The 20650-nt window shown below is 41.4% G+C and overlaps 1 protein-coding gene across 1 annotated transcript in view; it reads right to left on the bottom strand.

Annotated features, from left to right (window-relative positions):
• Positions 1-20263, bottom strand: part of KDM3A (lysine demethylase 3A) — a 60397-nt gene extending 40134 nt beyond the window's left edge. Inside the window, exons 1-3 of the mRNA XM_074285669.1 lie at positions 20109-20263; positions 19574-19830; positions 4749-4892 (exon numbers count right to left, since the gene is read on the bottom strand). Of these exons, the coding sequence (XP_074141770.1) occupies positions 4749-4892; positions 19574-19759 (330 nt within the window). The 5' untranslated portion in view covers positions 19760-19830; positions 20109-20263. The remainder of the gene's footprint in view (positions 1-4748; positions 4893-19573; positions 19831-20108) is intronic.
• Positions 20264-20650: the final 387 nt, after the last annotated feature.

The raw sequence follows: 20650 nt of genomic DNA, 5'->3' as shown, positions 1-20650 counted from the left end.
GAAATTGAAAATTCTTGTCTTGAGATATACCTACAGTTTAGTTAAAAGAACCTACAAAAAAGAAAAAGCTACAGTTGAAAAATTAAGTGTTGCTCAGTTGATATTTATTATAATGGAATTAAAAGGAAAGAGAAAGAGAAATCAGGAAGAGTTCAATCTCTTTCCATTAACAAGTTGTATGACCTTAAAGGAGTCACTACATTTCTCCAGGCCTATAGTGTATTCAAGTATTCCCTTCCTGTTCTAAAACAAAGATCATTCTTAATGCATATTGGCAGCAACAGAGAAACCCATCAAAAGAATCCATTCTATTTTTAATTAGGCATAATTTGGGGGGGAATTCTTTCTTATGTAGAAAACCTGCCTTCCAGGAGGTATGCAAAATAGCCTGGAAAATCTAAAGGCAGAGCTCAAGTTCTCCTAAAGTCTTCCTCTCTAAAATCTAAAAATGCTACTTCCCTCAACAATTGTATCTGGAAAACCCAGCAAATTCTTCTAAAAAAGTCTATCCTAAAAGTCAACAGTGTTTCTTTAAAAAAAGAACCAGAGTGTAATTTTCTCCCTAAGGGAAAGAAAGCTTTCCCTTGGCCAGGTCTTAAGGATTGGTCATTCCAGGACCAGAACTGGAACCAAAGACTGTGACATACACACAAGGTGAGCCAATGTCTCTAGGTTTGGTTTAAGGGAGGATTCAGCCTTCTCCCTCCCCCCACCAAGATCTCTGAGGCCGAAATCTAAGATCCAGATTATCAGAAATACTAATGCAATTGTTATGGAAAAGTAGGAAAGAACAAAGAACCTCTGGATAGAGAAATGGAAAGATTGCCTAAATGCCCAATTATTTTTAAAATGTGTCTTTTTTCCTGGTCTTCCTTTTTCTTTTGCCTTATGTTTACATACACAAATGATATATCTGTACAAGTTAAAATAAAAAGAATGACACAAAACAGAGTGGGAGGGATGGAAGCAAAATTATCAGGGAAAGGTGATTTAAAATGCCACCACTTAGTCAGGAGCTATAATGAGGCAATAAAAGGTCCAGTCAGAAGACCCAAGTTCAAGTTGACCACTTTGTAGTCATGTGAACTTGGACAAATGACCCCAATTCCTCTGAATTAGTTTTTTTATTTGGGGAAGAAAAAAAAACCAAGGGGGATAATTAACACCTGAGTGTAAGAGATTATATTTAGGAGATGCAGGGAGGATCAAAGCATAATTATAAGCTTTATGATATAAAGAATCACATAAAAGAAAACTAATGATTTTGTAATATGCCCATAACCCAGGAAACAGGAAGAATTTTTTTAAAAGCAAAGCAATCTACAATATTTTTTTCTCATAACAAACTTTGTCAGATTCAAATAATCAAATTTGTTTGACTGTGCCATGTCAGTCAGTGCATTTAAAACAAATCTTTGAACTGCTTCAAATTTTCAAGCTGCATGACTGTTTTTTGAATGCTTTCATGCTGCCCGGTACACCTTCTGCCACCTTTCTGGGTGCCGTCTGGCTCCTTTTTCCTTTCTTCCTCTCTACCTCCCTACCTCTATCTCCTAACACCAGGACATCAGCAGGCCCCCTGATACAGAGTCAGACACCTAGCCTCACCATCCTTTCAACACTCCCTGCTCGTCTGGGCATCCACCAGCAGCAGCCTCCCATCTGGAAGTCATCACACACAGAAGTGGTCTCTAATGTGACTCTCCCATTCTTTGACAACCTTCTTCACCTATTAACTTTTCCTCCTTGTCTCTCAGCTTCAACCCCCCCCCCAATCCCCTGAACCTAGATAATCATCTTCACTTCTCCCCCTCCCCCAGCCTTTCCAGGGCATCCCCTTCAATGCCATCCTCATTTACACTCTCAATGGGAGTGGGGAGGAAGGGGTATGGGAATAGAAAATGTGGTGTCAGAGATCCTGGGTTCAATACAAGTTCTGCTGTTTCCTGACTGTATCTCATGGGCCTGGGACACTTATCTAACCTCTCAACATCTCTATTTCTTCTTGTTTAAAATAAAGGGAAGAGGTTGAGGGGTGGGGGTGGGAAGGACCCAACAATAGACAACAATTTTCTGCCATGTCTACTTCATACAAACCAAACTAGATTTCCAACAACCTTGGTGCCCATCTCTCCCCATTTTAATTCCTAGAGGGCCTTGATAAAATTCCCTAACAAATTTACTGAGGCCTAGTCACTGAGGAAGAGGGAAAATCAGTTTTCCAGCTTTGCTGGGTCCAAACAAAAGCTGCTCCTTGGCTGTCCTTCCAATTAATTAAAACAAAATTAAGTGCCTCTAGTGTAGAATCCTTTGCTTTCTCTCATGTGGATTTCCTAGGTATTGCATTAGATTGTCAATAAGCACACTATTTCATCCCCCCCATCCTGTATGTCTGGAAGATGATCTCATCTCTTAATCTAAAAAAAAAAAAAAAAAAAAAAAAAAAGGTATGGATTTCTTCACCTGGTAAAAGCTTTACCAGCTTTACAAATTCCCTTCTACCTGCTGTTAACTTTTCAATTAGTACCTTCTCTAAGGAAAGGGTCAGCAAATGTATGGCAAGCTTCAGACAGGGACAAAGAAACATTCAAGAATCTTCTCTACCAAGAGCTTTCCATTCTACCAAGCTAAAAATATATCCCAAATACTCTTCAAGGCTCAGTGTCTTTTAAAAATATATTGAGGCATAGTCAAGTCTCCTTGGTTCATATCTCAGATTCAATTACTACACTTATTTCATTCAATGTTCTCTTGGAGACACAGCTTTAGAATTGAGGTATTAACCAGGAATGGCAGAGAGCCTCCAATCAGCAAAACCCAAGCTGACAAGTACCTGGAGGAGGATGGTTTGGACCAGCAATGTCTGGGGTGCCACAGGAGGCTGGGGCTGGTAGATAACTTGAGTTGGAGAATCCTGAGCTGCACTGGGGCAAAAGCCGATAAATGCCTCAGTACCCAGTCTGGCTCAAATAAGACAAGTCCCCAGGAGCAGAAGCAAAGAGGGTCACTCTGGCCAGGTCAGAAAACCACAACAAATTAAAGCTTCTGTGCCAATGTTTTGGAAAACAGAGAGGTCATAGAAAGCAATTAGGAGGACCCTACCATCAATTTTGACCAGGTCTATAGGGCCCCTCCATACCCTGCCCCAGTGCCATCTTTCCTGTCCTCCTTCCTCAGTCTTCCCTGGGCAGAGCTCACCTATTCTAATAAAGCACTTTCCAGTTTATTCCTTGTATTTACCTTCAGTCTTTCTAACAAGCTGCTTCCCCTGGCACCCGTAGGCTATCTCTCCTCCCACAAAACCATACACAATTATTGTCTCCCATCAGCAAAGTTATAAGACCTGAATGGTTCATCCCCCAGCTTCTTTCTAATCAGGTCAAACAGCTGGACCCAACACAGAGGCCCCAGGGGAAACAAAGTGCAGCCCTGCCCTTGTTCCCATGGTGCTCCCAGGCTAATACTACCTTTGGTCTCTGAACCGTGAAGTTGAAGTCCCCATTTTCAGGGCCTACTTGCACTTCCTACCCTCTAAAACAAAACCACCAGCCCTTTATTCCTTTACTTTTCTGTGTCAAATTTGCAGGATTCAGAAGGAGAGGAGTCTCATTTTGTAGGCAAGGAAACAAAGGCCCCCCAAAACAAAGCAGCTCTAACAAGCTCTAGGGCCATCACTGGCTCCTACTGAGGCTGCCTCTGGACGCTCTATCTCACCTTTGCAGCTCTCCACAATCTGGCCCCAATCTCCCCTTTCCAAAACTGTATATTAAACACCTCTAATATGAAGCCAAGTCCTAAGATTGCAATCATTCTCCTGCTACGGACAAGTAAGCATGTACTATTTCTAATGTAGCATATTGTATTGGTTCACTCTGCTCCAGGGTCATCCCCACACACCAGCAATACAATCTAAATTCAATTTTCCTTCAAGGCATGGCACAAATTTTACCTTTTCTACCAAGTTACCTCTCTGTACCACTCAGAGAATACCAGAGATCCTAGCTAGTCAGTATAGATGAGAAAGCTATAGACAAAATGACCTCAAATTTTGGCCCAATTCTTGACACTTATGATCTGATTATAACCTCCATTAATTCTTCCTTCCTCTGAAATCACCCATGAACTTCATTCACTTTAACTGTGGCAGTCACAGAACTACCCAGAAAGACAAACCATTCCAAAGTTCAGAGGGGGCCCCATACACTATATTCCTCTTCTACACACATCCAAAAGGCCGAAGGGGGTCAAGAACACACAGTTGGGCAAATACCTACCCAGAGCAATGATATCCTGGAGGATGGGCCACAGGAGCCCACCCCCATTTTTAGGTTCCATAAACCAACATAGGTTTCATATTTTTATAGTCTAGAAAATTATGAAGACCTGACAGATTTCAAGAGACAGTCAGACTTAACTCCTAGGTTTTAAATAGCTACATGAAGTTAAAATAAACTATTTTAGACAAGGTAAAAATCCCAATTAAAATATTTCCTGAATTTCATTTACTGTCAACTAACAAGAAACAAATGTACTTTGAGTTATTTTCACTTATGTGCTCAGCAATCTAGTGAGGCAGCCAGCTAATTTCAAATATCCAGTATTCCTTCCCAAATCAGGACAAGGATAATATAAACTACTAAAGATTTTTTCTTACATGTCACCGCAGAAGGCTCATAAGGTTTTACATATGCGTATATATATATATTTATATACATATATAAAGTAAATATATATATTTTTTTACTCACTATTGCTGGCCACTGCACAATCTCAGCAGACTTCCGTTCAGCCAAAACCAGGTTATGTTCTACTAAAAATGCCTTCCTTTGGAGACTATAGACGTCTATCCATCTTCTTTTCTTCCATGATTCTCCATCAAACTCCACACATACCTAGCACAGAGGGAGAACAGAGAAAGAGAAAATTTAATTCAAACAGTACTATGCAAACCAGGCAACAGAGAAAGATACTACCCCACGCCCACGTTTATTGGCCCAAAGCCACAACCTCAGATACAGAATTTTCTCTTTATTTTTCTCTGTCCTTTGACCACTCTGTAGTACTATTATCATGTTTCCTTGTTCATGATGAATAAGGAAAGTAAAACAGGCTTTTTGGTTTGCAAAACTTCAAATCAGGAAAAATAACTACAGGTCACTTCAAGTTAATCAAATGAAAAAAAAAAAAAGGCAAGTCCTACGTGGTACAGGTTGGGTTATGCAATTTTCCCCAGGACTTCCTGTACTCCTTGAGACTACTGGCCACTATCACCTTTCTTCCTCCCTTAGTCCTAGCAAAATCATATGGTCTATGGCAGGAGATGGGAATGCTGAAGCAAACTGCACATCCTCACAACTGCCGCTCCTGAGCCGGGACTGAACAAATCTCATCTAAGTGAAGAGCCTCTCTGCTCGTGATCTCAAGTTCCCCCTCAGTGGCAACGGTGATTTGCACATGAGGCACAGTGCAAGGAAGCACTCTGGATCAGGGAGGACCCAAGAATTTGAGCCAGACAAAGCAGGGGCTTCAGCTTCCGGCAAGGGCTGATAAAAGACTGCTAGTGTGAAGGAGCAGCAGCTAGTTTACGGAAAACTACCTCTGGGGGTAGGCTTGGCTGAACTGTTTTGTTTTTCTACTTAATGTAAGGGATGGCACTGGGGGGAGGGGATGTGGGAGAAAGGAGAAGCTTGGTATTGATTAAAAACATTTTTTTTAAATAAAATGGTTGTTTTATTGTGAGTAAAATTCTGAAAAACATGTGAGCTGATTATTATTACTCTATAGCAAATTACTGAAAGGATCAAACCAAATGTAGGTTTATCAAATGCCTCATAAAGACTAAAGCCCTTTGTAAATGCTAATTATTTTTAAAAGACCAGCTAGTTATAGTGTAACTTAAAATGCTCTATACCAATTTCCTCCTCTGTAAAGGAAAATGATCTGTCAAGTCCCTTCTAGCTCTAAATCTATGATGCTTCTTCTGAATCAAACATTGTGAGAACACTTAATTTAGGAACCCTAGAGAGACTTCAAAATAGAAGTCATATGATTACAGAGCAGAGGGCTGGAAAGGATGGCAGAGGCCAACTCACTCATTTTCCAGCTGAGTAACTGAGGCTCAGAAAGGTTAAGGGACTTGGCTGGAGCCACAGTTATTAAGTGACCGAGGCAGGACTTGATACCATGCCTTTTAGTCTAAACTCCAGCTCTCTTTATCTATGAGACCACGGATTATCTCTATTCCCTAATAAACTTCTAATCATTAGTTTAGAAGGTATGACAAAAAAATTAGAAAATTTTAGACCTGAAAAAGACTTCAAAAAAATAAATCAATAAATAAAAATCCCCTAACCAAATCTTATTTCAAGGTTAAAAACTAAGCACTTGGAAATGAATAGAACCAGAAGATCGCTGTACACTTCAATGCTGTATGAAGATGTATTCTGATGGAAGTGGAAATCTTCAACATAAAGAAAATCCAACTCACTTCCAGTTGATCAATGATGGACAGAAACAACTACACCCAGAGAAGGAACACTGGGAAGTGAATGTAAATTGTTAGCACTACTGTCTATTTACCCAGGTTACTTATACCTTCGGAATCTAATACTTAACATGCAACAAGAAAATGGTATTTACACACATATATTGTATCTAGGTTATACTGTAACACATGTAAAATGTATGGGATTGCCTGTCATCGGGGGGAGGGAGTAGAGGGAGGGAGGGGATAATTTGGAAAAATGAATACAAGGGATAATGGTATTTAAAAAAAAAATTACTCATGAATATATACTGTCAAAAAATTTTTATAATTATAAAATAAAAAAAAATAATAATAATTAAAAAAAAAAAACTTGATGTTCTTCATACAAGACACTCCATACCTAGTCTACATCTTTTTGAACTACTCCACAGGCTTCTTTTTATATTGTACTTCTATATGTACACATCTCCCCATCCCCTAACTAGACTGTAAACTTAAAATTGTAAATTTTTGTCTTTATATCCCCAGAACATCAAGTATATATGGGGCTTAAAAATTACAGGATTTTGAAGACACTGAGATGGGAGATGGATAGATCATAAATAGGTCAGAATAACTGGAATGGATGTATGAAAGGAAACAATGTACAATAAACCTGAAAAGGTAAGTTGGAAGAAGATTGTGAAGGGTTTTCACTGTCAAACAGATAAACAGATAAGATAGCCAAGATAGATTAGATAGATACACGTGTCCATGACAAAAAGGTAAAATTCATAAACCCAAAGATCCAACATTTTGGGACACTATTTGACAAAAACTAGGAAATCCGGGAAGTAGTTCAACATCTTACACTATATACCTGAGATGTGGTCAAAATAGGTACATGATTTAGACATAAAGAGTTGATAAAAGATGCAAATTGGGGAAGTATGGAAAATTTTAACAGTCAGATTGATGGATAAGGAAAGAATTTATGACGAAAAAAGAAATAGAAAGTTTTATGGGATGTGAAATAGTTCATTTTAATTACATCAAACTTAAAAAGTTTTTACTCAAATAAAATCAATACAGCCAAGCTTAGAAGGAAACCTAGGGAGGAGGGAAGGAATTTACATACTTCTCAAATATGCAGAGAAATGAATCAATTTTATAAAGAATTAATTTCCCAAATAATAAAAATATATGAAAAGGCATTTCCCAAAGAAATCAAAGCTGTCACATGGGGAAAAAAAATGCTCTAAATCACTACAGAAATGCGAGTTAAACTGAGTAATTACTTAATCCTTACCAGAATACCAATGACAGAAAAGGAAAATGACAAGTGTTAGAGGAGATATGTTGATAGAGTTGTTAACTGATGCAACAATTCTGCAGAGCAATTTGGAATTATGCCTAGAAAAGTGTAAGACTATGCAAACTCTATGACCCAACAACTCTACTGTTAGGTCTATACTGAGAGAAAAAGAAAAGACACTTATGTACAAGAATATTTATAGCAGCACTGTGGTGGCAAAGAATTAGAAACTTGAAGGGATGTCCAACAATTAGGGAATAACCAAATAAGTTGTGGTAATACTATTATACTATAAGACAAAGCAGCATGGCCTCAGAAAAACCTGAAAACTTAGATGAAGTGAAGCAAAGTGAAATGAGAACATAGTACAGCAATCCTGTACTATGATCAAGAATGACTTAGCCATTCTCAGTAATACAATGTCCCAGGATGATTCTGAAGGATTTACTTATGAAGAAAAATGCTACCCAGGAAAGAACGGAGAGACTCAATGAAGACTGAAGTATATGTGTGTGTGTGTGTATATATATATTTAATTTTATTATTCTTGAGGAAATTTTTTTGGGGGGTCTGCATTTTCTTTTGCAATATGGCTAATATGGAAATGTTTTGCATGACTACTTTTAGTTTATATCAAATTGCTTGCTTTCTCAAGAGCGAGGGAAGCAGAGAAGAAAAGAATTTAAATCAACAATTTTTTTAAAGAATATTAAAATCAAAACAAATAAAAAGAATATTGAAATTTTTGGTTTTCATGTAATTGAGAAAAAGATTAAACAAAAAATTTCATTTATCAGGAATGACAAGGTCAGGCCTGCAGCTTTCTTTTTAGACTCACTTTGTGTCAGTTGATAGAAGATGGATTGGAAAGGGGAGAGAGTCTTGAGCAAAGGAGCTTGGGAAGCTTACAAGGCAAAAACTGACCTGAACTAGAGTGTTGGCAATGTCAGTAGAGAGGAAATAGATCTAAGAGCTATTGTGGAGGTAAAATCAATAAAACCTGGCAAGCTGATTATGTAGGTAGGAGAGATGAGTCAAGGATGACTCAGAGGTTGTGAACTTTTGTAACTGTAAGATGGTTCATGTCTTCAACAGAAAACAGGAACGTTTGTGGGTGAAATAAAGAATTCCGTTTTGTAGTCTTCCCTATGGCACATCCAGTTTGCCATGATCAATAGGCCATTGGTGATATGGAACTGGAATTGATTGTTGTTTGTTAAATGACTGATATTTATCTAGGGGGAAAAATAACAGGAGAGGGTGTGAAAACTTGCCAAAAACAGTAACAGGGGGTGTGGGAATTGGAAGAGATTTTGGTGGCCATCTAGTCCAAATTTATCCAAGGGCTGTCTGTCACCTGGGAACATGAATTAAAATTTCACCTTGTGAAAAGGAGTCACAAGTGGAAAAACTTTAAGAAGCCTGACTGTATACCAATGAAATTCCTGATTCAGAACCTACTCTGGAGGTGAGAGAATAATTTTAAATCTTAAAAGTGATTAAGAGATAGGTAACGCAATTCTAGCCATACATTTATAATTCAGGGGAAGAATTTTTTATGGTACTAAGAAATTAAAGAAAAAACATAATATTAAGATACAATTTTAAAAATCTTCAGCAGTGTCAAGATGCTGCTGAAAAGTCAAAAAAGCCTTCAGATTTAGCTTTAGATCTAGTTGAATTTGGATTTACTAGAATGAGGTATAGAAAGAACACTAGAAGGGTCAGGAAACCTGGATTCTAGGCTTAGTTCTACCTTTAACTGTAAATTATGACATTTCTCTGGACCATAGTGTCACATGTAAAACAAAGGAAGCTGGACTAGAAATTACATATGGCATCTGAGTATCTCCCTAAAATATAATTTTTACATTATTTTGTTAAAATATTACCATAAAAAGAAAAAAAATGGATGGCCAGGCAAATGTCAGGAAACAGTCATGGAAAAAACAACAACCTGTAACTAGAGAGAAATGAGTACCATTCCTCAAAGGAAATAAAGAGGCACACAGTGGACACAAGCAGGCAGCAGCATTTGTGGAGGAGTTTAAAATAATATTAAGGCAACATATGACAGGATTAAAAGCTGCACAGAAGGCATGCAAGCAAAGATTAGAGAAAATATGCAAACTGATGACATGCCTGTCCTAGAAATGACTAGGAAATTGATACAAGCTTTGAGGGGGGATCTTTGATCATGTTTAGAGAGTCGAACAGGCAGGCTTTTCCCAACAATATTGTGCAGCAAACCACATCTGATTCAGTAATAATTGGCTTAGAAAACACCTAACTTTACAAATAAGCATTTATTGCTTATAAAGAGGCAAGACTCTCCTTTAAAAAAACACAACAAAAAAACAAAAACTGTCTCTCACAAACAAGGCAAAAAAAGCCTGCAAAGATATAGCTGAGAGAGCTTTGTCCAGACAATCCTCAAAATTAAGATATAAAACAGTAAGATGTAGAGGGATACAGAGTTTCTATCCTCAAGGAGCTTACAGGAAGCTGTATAGCTGCCTTGTCACAAGCAAAATGAGATGAAATTGCCCATCATGCACACGCAGCCACAAAGTCCTGCATCATAAAGTTTCCCTGTGGGGGACGATTCTACTGCCCATCTCCTGACTCCCACCACCAGCCCCAGCTGTTTGTATATAACTTCTGGCCAGCTGCATCAAATCCCAGAACATTCTAAAGATCTACAATCACTGACAACTCTTGTTTGACCTAGCTGTCATAAAGAGGAAAAAATGGATAAAGAGTGTTTATTATATAGAGTATGATAAACAGCTGGATGGACAGCCCACTGAGTTGTTCCCAGTAACAAATAAAGACAGAGAGCTATGTGTGTACACACACACACACACACACACACACACACACACACAAATGAAGATGGAAAATGAGTTGAGCCTAAAACTAAAAAGGTGGAGGACGAGGCTAGCCTTTGGGAAACATCACAGCCCTCCAAATGATCCCAAATCTCCTCCTCAAACAAAGGTCCAAATTTAGCAACATATTCTTCCACTGATGCTGTAAGGGGCTAGGAAGAGGTTGTGGGGTGCTCCAAACAGCAATGATGAAGCCTATGGAGGGTTTGAGCAACTTGCAAATGTCTTGTTTAAGAGAAAGAGCATAAGGCATAGAAGAGTGGTCATGTAGAAAGCAAGTTATAAAATGATACACAATTTCACAGAATCTAATGGTACTTAGCCCCTACTAAAGCCCTGATAGCACTGATAGGGTGCAGCTTTTAGGAAATCTACAGCAGTAATCCTGAGGCCCCTAAGCACTCCAAAGAGTGCTATTGTCCTACAATCTGTCAAATCTGTTGGTCAGTGATAACGGGCTTCTGAGACATATCAATGACATTAAGAACCTGATCTGACTTTTCCTATAAATTTATCTTCTTGCTCCTGGTTCCTTACTAATCCTTTTAGTTAATTCTTTTGCTCATCCTTAGCCCATAATAAATCTTTGCCCCTTAAAACTTGGTAACAAACTGAGCTTGAGAATTCTTTAGCCATTCCTGCAAAACAGACCTGGGGAACCCTTAACTTTGCTGAGGTATCTTTCACCCTCAACATCACTAACTTGTCATAGTGGAGGGACTTGAGTAATTCAAGCTATAAGCTATGTTATAAGGAATCCAAGACGAAAAGGTCATAGTGGAGAGTCCTGACAAAAGGTGATCCACTGAAGAAGGCAAACCACTCCAGTATCTTTGCTAAGAAAACCACACAAAGTACATCTACAAGTAGTCCCAGAAAGAATGGGCCAAAGCAAAAAGCAACTCAGCTGTGGTTGTGATGAAAGGAAAATCGATGCTGCACAACATCAAGGTATTGCATTGGAACCTGGAATGTAAGCTCTAGGAACCAAGGTAAGCTGGATGGATTCAAATGGGAGATAGAAAGATTAACAACATCTGGGGTGAGTGATCTTAAATGGATGGGGGAAATGGATTAAGTAATTACAAATACTATGGTGGGTAAAAAACCCTTAGAAGAAATGGAATAGACCTTAGTCAGCACAAGGGTGTGAAAAGCAGAACTAAGGTATAATCTCAAAAATGACACAAATCCAAGACAAAGTATTTTTCCCCCCTGAGGCTGGGGTTAAGTGACTTGCCCAGGGTCACACAGCTAGGAAGTGTTAAGTGTCTGAGACCATATTTGAACTCGGGAGGGTCCTGAATTCAAGGTTGGTGCTTTATCCACTGTGCCACCTAGCTGCCCCCAAGACAAAGTATTAACATCACAGCAATGCAAGTGTCTATGTTACAATCACTGATGCTGAAGAGGTTAAAGATGATCAATTCTATGAAAACCTACAACTTCTATAATTAACATCAAGAAAGAATCAAGATTCATCACAGGGAATTGAAATGTTTGGAATAACAGGCAAGTTTGGCCTGAGACTACAAATAATGCATGGTAAATACTAAAAGTTTTATCAAAATAACTCAGTAGTCACAACAAATAACTCTTTTTCACCTAAGAAGTAACCTCACTACATGGTCAATCCTGAAATTAAAATGATTCTACATTTTGCAGTCAGGTGGACAGGCTCCAAACAGTCAAAACAAAACCTAGAGCTGACAGTAGCACAGATCATGAACTTGTTATTGCAAAATTAGACTTAAATTGAAAAAAGTAGGGAAAACCATCAGGCCAAATAAGTGTAACTTAAATAACATAAATATGAAGGAAGTGATGAATAAATTTAAGGGATTAGATCTGATAGAGGGAATACCTCTACCATGGAAGAATCATGGACAAAGATTAGCAAAGCAAACAACAAAAACATTCCAAGTAAAAAGATCAAGAAAACAAACTGGCTGTCTAATGAGGCTGAAAAAAAGTGAAAGATAAAGGAGAAAAGGAAAGACGTATCCAAGAGAACAGTAAGGTTTTCTCAAAGGAACAATTCAAAGAAATAAGAAAAAATAGAATGAGAAAGACTAGAGATCTCTTCAAGAAAATTAAGTGTTACCAAGGGGAAATTTCATATACAAATAGGCACGATAAAAGACAAATAGAAATAGAAGACATTAAGAGGTAACCCCAATAAATAGAACTTAACATCCCTAATATCCACAAGGGGATCTACAATCTAAGACCAGATGTTCTAGAGAGTGAAGTCAAGTGAGCCCTAGGAAGAGCTGCCAACAATAAGGCTGGTGAAGGTGATGGAACATCCAGCTGACTTATTTAAAATCCTACAAGATGATACTGTAAAAGAGCTGCACTCAATGCTAGCAGATTTGGAAAACTCCAGAGTGGTCAATGGATTGGGGGTGGGGGGGGGAGGGAATCAGTGTATGTCCCAATTCTTGTGAAACTTATCTCATTTTATTCTACATTAATTATTGAGAAATTTATTTAAAGGACAGTTTTGACTACTTAACATTAGCAAGGGTCTAACTTCTTAATAAGAGTAAATTCCCCATTTCTTTGGATTACAGTTTGAACTCTTGTTGAACAGGAGGAGTAACAAGATATTATGCCTCTCCAACCTGTTAATTCACAGGTGCTTTACAGAAGGATGATTAGTGGAGAAAACAATCACAAGTACTGGAAATTCCCTCCTGTAAGTCAAGCTAAATGTAAACCCATTCTATGTAAACCACTTTGTCTGCTCTATTACTATTATTATTATATTACTATTACTATTATATTACTATTACTATTATTATATCACTTAGGAGCTCAGGATCTCACTTATTGCTTCAGCTTCACTTTATCACAAATTTTTATCACAGCATATTAAAGAAGGGCAATACCAGAGAATGTTCATTGTGCTCATTTCACATGGGAACAAGGTTATACTTAAGATTCTGCAAGATAGACTGCAGCAATGTTAACCAAGAATTACCAGAAGAGCAAGCTGGTTTTTGAAGAGACAGGGGAATTAGAGACCAAATTGCCAACCTTTTCTGGGCTATGGAGAAAGTAAACAATGCCTCTTGCTTCACTGATCAATCACACTACTGTGACTATATGGATCAAAACCAAAACATGGCAAGTGCTAAAAAGATGGGATCAACTTCTCTCCTGAGGAACCTATATACCAGCCAAGAAATAAGTTAGGACTGAACATGGAACTGATTGGCCTAAGACTATAAAAGGAGTACAAAACAAGATTGTATGTACACTGTCACCTTATTTACTTATATGCAGAATACATCTATCAAAATGCCAAGCTGGAAAATCAGAAGCCGGAATTAAGGTTGCCAGGAGAAATAACAATCTCAATAATGCAGAAAATACCATTTTTATAAAGAAGGTAAAGAAGAATTAAGAAATCTTGATAAGGGTGAAAGAGGAGAGGATAAGCATCAAAAAAACCTAAGATTTTTGGCAACTTGTCCCCTTTCTGGAAAAGAGTTAGAAGAAAAGTAACAATCACTGTAGACAGCAACTGCAGCCATAAAGCTGAGACACTTACTGCTTGAAAGGAAAGCCATGGCAAATCTGGACAGTATACAGACATCACTTTTCCAGCAAAAGTCCTAGAGTCAAAGCTATGGTTTTTCCAGTAGGAATGCATTCCTGTGAGAGTTGGACTATAAGGAAAGCCAAGTGGTATAGAATTAATGCTTTTGAACAATGAATGGACTTTGTACTGGAGAAGACTTGAGAATCCCTTGGATGACAAGGAGATCAAATCAGCCAATACTTAAAATTCAGGCTATTCCTGGAAGATCAAATAAGTCCAAGGCAGGACTTGTTGAAAAGACCTGATGCTGGGAAAGACTGAAGGCGAAAGCAACAGCAGTCAGGCATCACTGAACTGAACAACCAAAAAAGCCGAGAGTTTGAGTAAGGACGCCTTGCTCCTTGACTGGCCCAGCCAAGGCAGTTTTACTAAAAGACATGGACGAGAATGAAAACATAAGAAGGCATGGCTAGGTTGTGAGCTACATTCATGGAGAGAATACCCATATGGAAGAAATCCCAGATCTATCTAGATACTAGTAAAATATATCTTGAATTTACTTTGATTAGGAAAATGACATCAACTCCAAGTTACAGCAGAACAACAGGGTCTTAGGTTAATTGAATTCAATCTTTAGTAATTAAGGTTAATTCATGATGCATCAAAACTATTCATAAGAAAAAGCTGACACAAGAAAATAAGCCCTCTTAATATGACACAATAAAATTAACAAAGTTTTCGACTAAGGAAACAGTACAGTTATTAAGCCATTTAGAAAATCTGTCTAAAAGACAGATTAAGGCATCTATTTTACAAATAAGTAAACTGAGATTAAGTGACTTCTTGGTTACACCATATTTACAGGACAAATCATAATTAGAGCTAAAATTATACATTATTTTAAAAATGTAAATATTTTAGATAAATCACATGCAAGATGGCTATCATCAGAGGGCAATGGAGAGGTGTGAGCAGACTGCACCTAAAGTGTACTGGCATAGGATGCCAGAGTGAGGGTTAACTGGACTGACCAGTTGCTTCTCTACTACATTCTTAATGGGGAAGGAACCTAGGCACATTGAGTGAACTCAGGGTGGCATCTTACAGGAGAATACTAACCAAAATGATACTGAATAGACAAGCAAGGATGGACACCTTTTACACCTAAATCCACTTGATCAACACAATTACTAAATATATGAAAATATTCTGAATACACATAAAAATGAGTAAGTGCACTGTTTTAAAGTGTCATATCTAAAGTTATTTTATAATTTAATCAAACAATATAGACTCAACTGCACACAATTTTTTTTTGCTATCTTCACATCCAGTATCCAATCATTATCTAGCTTTTGGTAAGTAGTGATCATAGAGGCTTGACAAAATACAAAACAGATTTTAAAATTATAAGAGATCCTAATCCATATATCCCAACAGCCTAACAGACTAGTAAAACCTTTTTAAAGGTGGGGCATGCTTTTAAATTTCCAGGGTGTTTATCAATCTGATGAACAGATAAAAGAATAGACTTCCCAGATTGTTTATTTCCAGATTGCTTTTTAAATACAGCTGCATGCATAAATCACAAAAAGAATGCCTCAAAAATTGACAAAGAAAAAGTATTAATAAAAAATCATAAAGATGTAATTGATGTAAAAACTAAATTCCAAAGTCTCAGAAAGAAATACCAAATGATCAAAAGAGAAAACTGCCTTTGAAAACAATAGGGCCTGGAATAGGATCAAATGACATGTGAGTCTTCCTGCTCTTAAATCTACCTAAGACCCACTGAGCACAGAATTCAGTCTGAAGGAGGGCTCCAAGGGAGCAGTTCGTCCTATTAAATACTCAAAGGGGCCTAGGAGAAGCAGGTTTTTGAACTTGGATAAAGATTACCTTTGCCTCTTACTAGCGACTTAACCCCAGTCAGATCATATCACTCTTCTAAGCTGGATTCTTCATCTGTTAAATGACAAAGTTGGCCTCTGAAACCCCTTCCAACTCTAAGGATGATCTCATCAAGTCAGAAGTTCCTTTTAACAATGCAGATCACACAAAACTCATTTGTCCCTGAGACCCTCGTCCAAGTCTTCCCAAAAGTTTGCTATAGCCCAGCACCCATCAGGCTAGGGACCTTTCTCAATTTCTCCCAACTTTTCAAGGATGCCTATAGAGCTGTCAGGCTGTCTTCATTTCACCCCTTTTGCTAACACACAATTCTCTAAGGACTAGGCTAACTTTCTCCTCACATCACCGTGGGCCTTCAGTTCTTCAGTGTCCCTGGCACTCGATGTAGTTTTCCTGACATCCAACTTTTTATGTATATTGCCAACAGCCTAATTTCTTTTTACTCCTTGGGTTCTCTAGAATCCTAAAAACATAATTATTCCTAATTTACGCATAAGTAAACTATGGCTTAAAGAAATTAAGTAACTTACCCATAATCACAATGTTAGCTAGTAGCAATGACAGTACTTGAACCAAGGTCTTCTGTCAAAGATAGTACTCTTTCCCCTCTATTAGGAGGTTAGGCAATAAAGTTGGAGAGATATGGCCAGTGGATCAAGAACTGGGCTTGAAAAGTCAGGAAGCCCTAATTCAAATCTCCCTCAGCACTAGCTCTGGGACCAAGGGAAATTCATTCAACCCCTGACTCCCTCAATTTTTTCATTAGTTTAAAAAAAAAAAAAAAAAAAAAAAAAAAAAAAAAAGGAAATAATAGCACTTGCCTCCCAGGGTTGTTCAAACAAATCTGTAAAGCACTTTATCAATGGTAGGGATGAAGTTATTTTTTTTGAAGTTGGTTTTTTTTTTTTTTCCCAGTAGTGACAGCTGCTGCTAATTCAAGCCTTCTCATCCAGCACTCCCCTTAATATGTGGGTTTGGACATGGTCATTAAGTTTCTAGTATTTTGAAAAACTTTTATTGCATAAAATTAGCCCAAATATACATATCAAAACTGGAATCACCATATTCAACCCAGTAAATTGGTCCAGCAATCTATTCAAAGATAACTCAACTCACTTCTTGGTTGTTCCACCCACTTCCTGTCAAAATTTCACCAATGAAAACCTAAGAACAATGACGAGCCCCTCCAGTAAACAGAATCCACCAAAACAGAAGGCTGAAAGCTCAGGGAGCTCAACCGGCATCCAAGTGGAGTCATTCTTAGTATATTCTTGATATTTAATCAATTGGTCAAATCATTTTGATCCAAAGAGATGAAACTAAGATTTAGTTTGGCTGCTGTTTAATTTCAAAGGCTCAATATCAAGAGCCCATCTTCTAAAGAAAGCCTACCTCAGGAGGCTGATGGGACACAGCAACTATGCTGGACTACTGACCTCTCTTTACATTCAATCTACAACTTCAGAAAGGGATCTTAAACTAATTTTCCTTCCATACCAGAACATGCAGGAGACATAAGCACAGATATAAAAGAGAAAAAAAAAAAACAAACCATGAGGTATAGGCAAGACATGTGACTGCTATAACCTACCCCTTTAAGACCCGTCATGCCTTTGCTTCTAAAATCAATCCTCCAACCAAGTGCCCAAAGGGAACCTGTGCCTGAAGCCCAGGTGATCCTCATGCCACACTCTTCAGTTCTTTGTAACCTGACTTCAAGTCTCAAAACTACTCTCTTCAAAGTCATCAACAGCATCTTACTTGTCCATTTCCCAAACCTCCTACCAGCTAACCTCCTCCCTCCCGCATCCTCTTCGCCAACTTTTCAGAATGCCCCTAACTCCTCTCTGGGCCTCCTCTTTCCCCCTGTCTCACTGTAGATCATCACCATGCACCTCACACCCCTCATTGAAGACTGTCTTCCCCCTTGGTAACTCCATCACCCCCATGGATTTAACTAGGCAGAAGACTCATAGATCTAAATATATCCAGGCCCAGTTCCTCCCCAAGTTTAGTCCTTGCCCACAGGACATTTCAAACTGGATATCCTGGAGAAACCTACTCAACATGTCCAAAACATTGTCTTTCCTCAAAAAGCCTCCCCTCCCCTCTCTCCTTCCAGACCCCCATTTCTGTCCTAGGTACCACCATTTCCAATTCTTAAGCTCGTAACTCACCCTAAGCCTGAATAGTCCATATCCTTGCATTTGGCCTTCACCTCTAGCCAAGAGCCTCCTAACTAGCTTCCCAACTCAAGCTGGTTTTCCCCCACAGCCTCCTCCCCCATTGCAGCCTCATGCAGGAGTACTTCTCTATTGGCCCCCTATGGCCCTAGGATAAGTACAAACTCCTCTATTTTAGAGCTTTTTCTTCATAACTGGCCCCATTCTACCTTCCCAACTTTGCTCTGCACCCAACCCTCAAGCACTTGGGGACTCAACCAAATCCCCTTCTTTGTTACCCATCCCCTCCAAGCTCAAACATCTTCTATGGGATCCTTCCCTGATCCAGGCACTATCACTGACTGCTCTGTATTTAGGCTGTAGACATTTGAGTACAAGGGTGGTTCGGTCCGACAACCGCGGGCCAGCCCGACAGAACTCTACGGTTTACAGGTTACTGCCTTTCAATATTCACTCCTGGAGCAGGCTGCTCCATATCGGCTCTCTTCGGGACCCCTCCGAGTGCCCGGTTCTAGAAGCTCTTAGTAACGTCGGCGGAGCTTCTCTGGGACAGTCCTCCTGCTGCCGTTACTTAACGAAGGCTACTTCCCACAGCCCCGCTCACAACACTTTTGTCTTTGAACCCGCTCGGCGGTCCGACCAAGTTGTCTCCAACGGGCTCCCGTCCATTGTGGCCGCTCTAACTTCCTCGGCACCGAGTCGGCCTCGAACACCATTTCCCCAACCAGGGGCGGGGGCGCGTCGGAGCGCGCTCCGGGGGGCCAGAAGCCCCCTCCCCAGGGGGCCCCGGGAAGCCGGCGAGGCCCCGGGCGAGCTCTCCGCGCACAAAGGGCTCTTTGTTGACACAATGGCTCCGCTCCCGGGGGTTCCACGCTCCTTCCAGCCGACTGATTCCATTAGCGAATGGCACTAGCCGCTGCTCCGAGCAGAGCTCGCGGCGATTGGGCTGCGAGCCCCGGGGCGCCCCGTGCCCAGGCCCCCAAACGCGGGCACCGCCGAGCCCACCCCGGACAGCTCCACCCACGCGGAGCCTCAACCTATACAAGCAGGCCCCCACCCCTGACCCGCCATATATGGACAAGCGCCCACCCCGACACCGCCAGTTCTGGCAAGCCCCGCCTCCCAAAAGTCACGCTTACCCTCCAACACGCCTCCGAAGTTTACCTGCAGCCCCCCTCTACCCCCGAGACGCGTCCTCCGCGCTAGGAGGCCGCCCCCCCGCCGCGGCGTGGGCCCCGCCCCCCCGCGCGCCCTCACCTTCAGGTCCTTCTTGGTCACGTCGATGTGGGACACTGCGCGGATGGTGCCCGACACCCAGGGCCACTCGTCCACGCGCTCCACGTCGAAGCTGTGGCCGCTGCCCCCGCACTCCTTGGAGGCCGACACGCTCAGGAACCTCTTGCCGACCAGCACCGGCCAACTTTCCCCGAGCGTGAGCACCATGTCGGCGGTGGGCGGGCGGGCTGGCGCTCGCGGGGGGCGGACTCGGCTCGGGCTCAGCCGCCGCCGCCTCCCTTTAAAGGAAAACAAGGGGGAGCGGGCGGGCGGGCGCGGGGGCGGCAGGCGCCCGGGAAGGAGGAGCGGGCCGAGGGGGGAGGGGAGGCGGCACCGCCCCCGCCCCGGGCGCCGCCCGGCCCACGCGGCCCCGCTCGCCTGGACGGCCTTTAAGGCGGCCCCGGGGGAGCCCCGGGGAGGCGGCCCAACCGCCCCGCCCTCGCACCCCGCCCTTTCCAGGCAGTCCCCTCCCGCCCCACCCGGTCCCGGCCGAGCCCGGGCCCCGCCGGGGCTTTACCGGCCGGCGTCCCGCACTTTCGCCCTTCTCCGCGGCCTCTATGGCCGTGCGCTCCGGGCTACCCCCGGCGCCCGAGGCTGGGCCGCTTAGCCGGCGCTCCTGCTCCGCGGACGGCGGCGCCTCCGACCGTGATCTCCCTCCGGCTCGGTCCAAACGCTCTAGCCAGACACGCACAGAGCCCGTGCCCGCCCCCTCCAGCCGCTGCTGCCGCTGATTGGCCAGCGCTAGGGCGATGGGCGGGGCCTCTGGAAGATTCGGCTTCTACTATTGGTCACCGATCCAGAGGCGTGGTGAAGGGGAAAACAATTCCTTGGCTCCCCCACCCCCTTAGCGTCCCTCCCGCCCCCTCCCTTCCAACTCCAGTACGACCCCCCCTCCCGTCAGACTTACTGCGCGGAATCAGAAGATCCCTCCGCCGGCGGCCTATTCTTTCCCAACGGGGAACCGGGGTCTATATAAAAGAGTTCCCCCCCCACAGAAGCGCTCAACTTTGTGGAAAGCGGAAAAGGAAGTCGTGCTATCCCCAGGGAAGAATCACCCGT

The sequence above is a fragment of the Sminthopsis crassicaudata genome, chromosome 2 (genome assembly GCF_048593235.1).
Source record: "Sminthopsis crassicaudata isolate SCR6 chromosome 2, ASM4859323v1, whole genome shotgun sequence".
In the NCBI taxonomy this organism is placed as follows: Eukaryota; Metazoa; Chordata; class Mammalia; order Dasyuromorphia; family Dasyuridae; genus Sminthopsis; species Sminthopsis crassicaudata.
Note: the sequence above shows the minus strand (reverse complement) of the source record. Positions and strands in the feature narration are given on the sequence as shown.